The 6,770-nt window shown below is 37.3% G+C and overlaps 1 protein-coding gene across 1 annotated transcript; it reads right to left on the reverse strand.

Moving 5' to 3' along the window:
* Window positions 1–2,649: 2,649 nt before the first annotated feature.
* On the reverse strand, window positions 2,650–6,342 carry LOC119412460 (troponin I, slow skeletal muscle). The gene is made up of 8 exons (XM_037679470.1): window positions 6,293–6,342; window positions 5,188–5,221; window positions 5,046–5,052; window positions 3,794–3,835; window positions 3,552–3,683; window positions 3,364–3,453; window positions 3,089–3,265; window positions 2,650–2,827 (listed from the first exon to the last, which is right to left on the reverse strand). The coding sequence occupies exons 2-8, from the start codon at window positions 5,199–5,201 to the stop codon at window positions 2,723–2,725; spliced, it is 567 nt and encodes a 188-aa protein (XP_037535398.1). The 5' UTR covers window positions 5,202–5,221; window positions 6,293–6,342; the 3' UTR covers window positions 2,650–2,722.
* Between the last annotated feature and the right edge of the window lie 428 nt (window positions 6,343–6,770).

Raw genomic sequence — 6,770 nt, forward strand, 5'->3', positions numbered from 1 at the left:
CATCCATCCATCCATCCATCCATCCATCCATCCATCCATCCATCCATTATTTTTACCCACTTCTTAGTCAGTTAGTGAAACCAAATTAATTTGCTTTAATCACTGAGTTTATTGTACAAAAGTCTTGATCTTTCAAATCACTTTCTAATAATTAAATCGTCTTTGTCTTTCAGAAAGATTGTCCTGTTGGAAAAGACACATTTCTGACTCTCGTCTTTCAGCTATAAGCAAACAACACGACACCATCACTTTAAAATCATTAAACTCTGCTGAAACCCTTGTGTTTTCATTAGGATCTGTCACATTTCAACAAGCAATTTTGTAGAATCAACACTGTGAAAATGGTTGAAACCTGGATCTTTTCCATGAAGTGATTTTATATTTTAGCCAATACTGCCACTTTGTGGCAGAAATGAACTGAATGAGCTGCACCCAGATCTGCAAAATATTTCCTGACAAATAGAAAAACCACAGCCCTTCCCCAGGTTCAGTAATAATATGCGTTTTCTTTTTTAATTTCATATTAAAACTGCCATCATGTTGAAAATGATCACAACTCAGATTATTAGAAGGGAACAGGAAGTCATGTCTCAGTAAAAAACTACATCATTAAAAAGCTTTTTAATTGCGCTTTAAATTTTCTGACAACACAGGACTCTGATGTTGGAAACATTAGCTAAACACGTCTGTTAAAATTAAAGTCCTGGATGGAGTTTTTCTCTTTGTGTTCACCTACTGACAAAAAGTTAATGTTTTAATCTAAGAGGAAAACTGAAATATGTAAGGATAAACAGTTTATTATTGTTGTGTTCAAGAAACGGTTTATGAGAAACAAACTGTTGCTCACGTGCAGTTTAACAAATATATTTAAATGCAACAAATTTAAGTATTGGTGTACATGAAAGGTATACTCACAGCAAAGGAAGAAATCTAACATCAAAAATATCTGAACTATATCTAATGCTGCAGTTTGAAAGATTTTACTGTAATAGTTAATATGCATTTCTGAAATGTGGGTTCACACTCACTGTAAATAAAAATGTATATCAGCATTCTTTACTCAATAAATCAAAGTATAAAAATGCACCAATGCATCAACATTTTCAGACTTCTCCATACAAAGCAGATCTTCCATGGACTCCTACACTATAGATGTATTTTCAGACATTTCATCTGTTTCCATTGGTAAACAAACTCATTTAGTAGATTTTCTATAAAGATGAATCAGTCTCAAAGTAGTCACACAAACATAAAACAAGATTTATATAATTACAATAAGAACCACACACGTACCACAAGTTTTACTAATGTATATAGTAAACAGTTTTTCAAATGTGTAAGTTTTAATTTGTAAAAGTAGAAATATTATGTGCAAACTTACTGTCAAACATGTGCACAAATCATCTGCTGTGGATGAATCAGTCACCACGAGTGCACGGATCAGCTGCATGAGACTTTCTCACTGCTCTAGATTCACAAAGGTAATGCTGCGTTCAAGGCTTGTGAAAAGCTGGGACATCTGAGCTTCACCAGATTTACAGTTATTGGGAAATTACTCATTTCTAACTAGCTTATCACGAGCCTTGAACGCAGCATTACTTTTGTGAAACTGGTGAGGCAAGAAAGTCTCTGAAAGAAAACTCGATGACCCCTGACCCCTGACCCCTTTGATCCATATCCAGTATTGATCAAAACTCAACCAGTGATTTCTCCTGTCGTTGATCCAGCCTGTTCAGGGAGGACCAAGGTGCACGTCCACCTACCGGGACTTAACTGTCCAGAGTCAGCGTGCGACCCTCGCAGGCCCTCTGGCCGAACAGGATCTGCCTTGATGAGAAGAGGTCAAGAAGATATCCATCTAGAAAATGTCTAGAAAAAGTTTCCGCGAGTTGAGTTACTTTCCGCTAGCCACCTTCGTCCCGCAACTTTACAGCATTCCCACCTCGTTGCTTCCCGGGGCCACGTATCATGCGCCTCACTGCCCCCTTCCTCCCTGCTCCGGCAGCAGAGGAACGCTGTAGAGCTCCCAGTTGGAACCACAATGAGTGGATGGATGGATGGTGTACCGCCGTGGAGCCTTCTCGCACCTCTAGCTGCTGCAAATCCTAATGTTTACTCTGGTTCATGTCAGAATCAATGAACATTTCAAGCGTCAGTCAAAAATTGCGTTATGGATATGGAAAAAAAAAAAAAAACGTATACAAGTCGCTTCGCAAGTCTTGGAAATTTATGCAACAAACTGCGACTTATACACCAGAAAATATGGCCCAAACTTGTATTGTCTTTTAATCTGACCTTAAGTACTGAAATACTACAGGCTCCGTTTGTACTGAAAACCTGGAGTAAAATTCCAACAAACTCTGAGTGTTACTCAGATAATCTGTGTGTAAACAAGAATCTACAATGGAAGCTCAGTATAACTTTTGCATTGTCATTATTTTCAAAAAACAATTTTAAAACTAGAGTGTTAGGAAAATGAATTGTTGCTTCTTGCTGTTGTCTGCTGCATAATGGCTCCCTTTGTTATAAAAATGAAGTGCTCTGCATAAAACTCTGAACACAAAAGAAGACAACACTGTAGGTTTATTTCAATAAGGTACAGTGTTTAAAAAAGTGAAATTCCATGAGACTTTCCTGTATTCAACATTTAGTGGAGTAAAAGTTATGATGTTTGATAATAAAAAAAAAAACGCTGTCATTTTATTTTTAATAGACGTTGTTTTTACTGGTTTTGGCCTTTTGCCGCATCGAACATCTTTTTACGGCCTTCCATGCCTGACATGGCTTCGACATTCTTCCTCCAATCGCTCACCTCCACCGTCTTTTCCTGCAAAACAAACATTGCGTTTATACTATTAGAAGGTTTAAATGGCTGAGGAAGTCACGCTAACTGCAAGACGGAAAATGTTCAGAGATATTCTGGAACCATGCGAGGTAAACGTTACACTTTAACTTTTGTTTTGTTCACAGATCTCTAATAGAAAAAGTCAAACTGTGGCAGCATCACTTACAAAAAACCTGAAATTATCTACAAGCTTGTTTTTTCTTTGCATCACACGTTTTGTCTCATCTTTCTGCATAAGCCCACCTTTTCCGTGTCCTCCTTCTTGACAGATTTGAGGTTAGCTCGGAGGTCCATGGACACCTTGTGTTTGGATCCGAGCAGGGAGCGCAGGATGGCGTCAGCAGAGACCCTGACTCTTCTCAGATTGGGCTTCTTGAACTTCCCTCGCAGGTCCAGCACCTTGATGTTCAGGTCTTTGATCTGTGTGGAGAACAAAAGCAATTTAAAGTAAATTGGAGAGATTTCACGTTCTGTGACAACGCAGCGTGAATGCTGACGGATGCTCCGTGTGTTGGTACCTCTCTGGTGTTGTGTAGGACCTTGGCTTCGATGTCATATCGCTCCTCGTCCACTACGTCTAACTTGGCATGCAGCTCTTCACACAGTGCCTATGTAAGAAACAAAGAAATAAACTGAGTTTATTTATAGCTATTATTTTTAATATTCCACAAATCCCTTAATTTCATAGATAAACATAAAGTTAAACCTTCAGCTCTGTTATTGACATGCCAGACATCTGAATGGAAGGAACTTTCTCTTCCAGGTACTTTGCTTTTTGCTCTTCTTTTTCTACCATCTCCTGCTCCAGCTCCTCTTTGGCCCTTGCAACCATCAAGCTCTTAGAAAAACAAACAAACAAACAAACAAAAAACAAGCAGAGCACATTAATGGTTGGCAACGGATAATTGACCAACAATGTTAATGTTGCTAATTCTGTTCAGGACTCACCTTCAGCATGAGCTTACGAGAAGCTGAGATTTTAGATTTCCTCTGCAAAGAACAAGTTTCAAACAGAATTTGACATTTGTCCAATTTGTACCTGAAACGTGAATATTGTCTTTTGGCAATCCCTTTGTGTAATTATTCAATTTCTCTAATCTGAAGCATCATTTTCACCCACTAGTTTGTGACTACAGCTCACCGGTTGACTAGCTGGCATGTTTTTGTCCTTAATAATTAACTAGCAAAGCTAAAAAAAAAAACATTGTCAAGTGACACTTGGCTCCTGACTTTGGCTCCACCTAATCAGAAGTTCAATTTAATTTAATTCAATTCAATTCAGTTTATTTATATAGCACCAAGTCACAACAGAAGTCATCTCAGGGCACTGAACAGAAACATGCATATACTGTATACAGTATAAAAACAAGTTAACACTATTTATCTGAGGAGCAGACTGCTTTGAATTTAACTCCATCACAGAACTCTCATCTTGAGCAAGCATGAAGGCGACAGTGGAAAGAAAAAACTCCTTCATGAGGAAGAAACAAAATAGTATAAAATGAAAACTATTCAATTTTAATAATTGTTTTAAGGAAATGAGGTCAATTTGTCCTCCAGTAGTCTAAGCTTAAGGCAGCATAACAAGCCAACCCTAATTATAAGATTTATCAAAAGGAAAGTCTTTAGCCCAGTCTTAAAACTGGACAATGTGTCAGCTTCATGGACAGAACTGGAAGTTGGTTCCACAAGAGAGGAGCCCGATAACTGAAATATCTTCCTTCCATTCAGCTTTTGGAAACTCTAGGAACCACAAGTAAGCCTGCAGTCTGAGAGCAAAGTGCTCTGTTAGGAAAATATGGAACATTATGATCTCAAATATAAGATGGAGCTAGGTTGTTGAGGGCTTTGTAGGTTAGAAGTAAGATTTTGAATTCAATTCTGAACTTGACAGGGAGTCAATGGAGAGAAGCTAAAACTGGAGAGATATGATCTCTTCTACTAACTCCAGTTAAGACTCTGGCAGCAGCGTTTTGGATTAACTGAAGACTTTTTAAAGAAGTACCTGGACACCCAGAAGTGCAACAAGTTGGTAAAAAGTGGTACTGGTAAAAGTGTTTGCTTATTTCACCTAGATGTAGAACTAGTGCATCTAAATAAACAACTAGTGTAGAGGAGAGCTAGTGGACAAAAAAGTGCTTGATATCAAGGATACTGAATAAATACACAAAGGGCGTGCTATAACTTAAACAGCACTTACCTCAGGTCTGTGAACAGGAAAAGAGGAAAAAATAAAAAGAAGTTTGCTTTCAGTTAACAGTGAAATGAACTGACAGATCATATTAGCTGTATGAGAGTAAAACTGTAATGTGGAAGTATAAAAATAAACACAATACACTTACGGCTTGTCAGGCATCTTGGCAATTTTAATTAACCCTGTGGGACAAAAATAAAATTGTGCTCTTATGAAGTGGTTGACCATGGGGTCATCTTTGGACTACAGTTCCCAGGGGTGCTGATGAGGATTTCCATCAGAGCTCCAGTTTTGATTCATCTGGAAGTACGTGTCATGTTGATCCCTTAAATCGTTAAAATTAGTTTTTTTGTTGATGTTTGCATTTGAATGGACAATTTTGTGTTAATTTCAGTGAACAAGATTTTTTTACATACTGAATATATATATATATATATATATATATATATTCAATCATTATTAGGTGTTTTTTGAAACTAGCAGTCAAAACCCTTCAGTTGCCTCCTGTTGTTGAAAGCACATACCTCTATAACCCCACTCACCCTTAACATGGCAGCTTTTCCACATAGATAACATTTCCCACTCTCAATCCCACTATAGACCAGTCCCAATAAACTTTCTGACAAGCACTTAAGGTGAAGGATCCCAGCCTGTGGTAGCTTTTTTCATGATATTTTCATTTAATCACAAACAAATCCAAATAATTCAAATAAAAAAGATATAAGTAAATCTAAACGTAAAGTATTATGATGCTGGAGTATTAAATTCTGCACATACGAAATTGTAATCAATATTGGTTATTCAAAGCCAGTTGAATTGCTAACAATGGTGTGAATTTTATATAATAAAATACAAACATTTAAGTTGACCACTTAATGTATTGTTAAATGGAATATATTTACTATATATGATAATGAATTTATAATTTTCAGGTTTTGTAGAGGGAAGCTTTGCTTCTATGGGCTTCTTTAATCACCAGTTAAATTTTTGTTATTGATTAATGTATAAAAACTGTTTCAGAGAATATGGCTGATATGTCTAAAGATATCATATTTTTATTCAATGAAAACTGTACGATTTATTCAAATTAGTAAAAAAAAAAGGCAATTTTTAGTTACAAAAGAAAGTTGTCAAGAAAGTTATAGTAACGTTTTTTTTAACTGATAGTTGAAACATCCGTAGTAAATGTCTCCTGACCAGACTGACTATAGGAACAAACACACAACCTCGTCTGCAAACACTGTTGTCCTTACCTTTGTGTCTTGACGATGCAGATGCAGAGACAAAGTGATGGAGACGAGAACAAACTGGAATATTTATCTTCTGCTCCCCCCTTTTCTACCCCGTCCTCACTATCACAACAGGACTTAAATAGAAACACACACAGACACACTCACCACGAGCGGCTCATGTTGTGTTGACACATCCCTGCTGTTCTGTTCCTCATCATACTACAGTACGTGAACCCCTCTTTACCACAACAACAACAACTTCTTCACATGTACATGTCTAAAATGTTGTACTCTCTTAAACAATGACACATTTGCAGTACCTCACAGAGGATCTCTGTACAGCTTTTCCACCCAAGTGCAGACTGTAAATAACTTTTAGAAACTCTCCCCCCCCCCACCCCCTTTGTTTCTGATAATGACTGCAGACAATGCTAAGCTGTGGTTTTAAGGCAGGAATGCAGGTTTCCAGCCTGCATGTGTTCAATGTCTCATAACTAAA

Source organism: Nematolebias whitei, chromosome 7 (genome assembly GCF_014905685.2).
Source record: "Nematolebias whitei isolate Nwh7 chromosome 7, NemWhi1, whole genome shotgun sequence".
NCBI classification, from domain to species: Eukaryota; Metazoa; Chordata; class Actinopteri; order Cyprinodontiformes; family Rivulidae; genus Nematolebias; species Nematolebias whitei.

What these genes read in the sequence shown, in the direction of transcription:
- LOC119412460 (XM_037679470.1), bottom strand. An exon ending in TGTCAATAACAGAGCTGAAG is followed by an intron (nt 3,454 to 3,551) that starts GTTTAACTTTAT and finishes TTTCTTACATAG; the next exon opens with GCACTGTGTGAAGAGCTGCA. An exon ending in AGAAGGAGGACACGGAAAAG is followed by an intron (nt 2,828 to 3,088) that starts GTGGGCTTATGC and finishes TTTGTTTTGCAG; the next exon opens with GAAAAGACGGTGGAGGTGAG.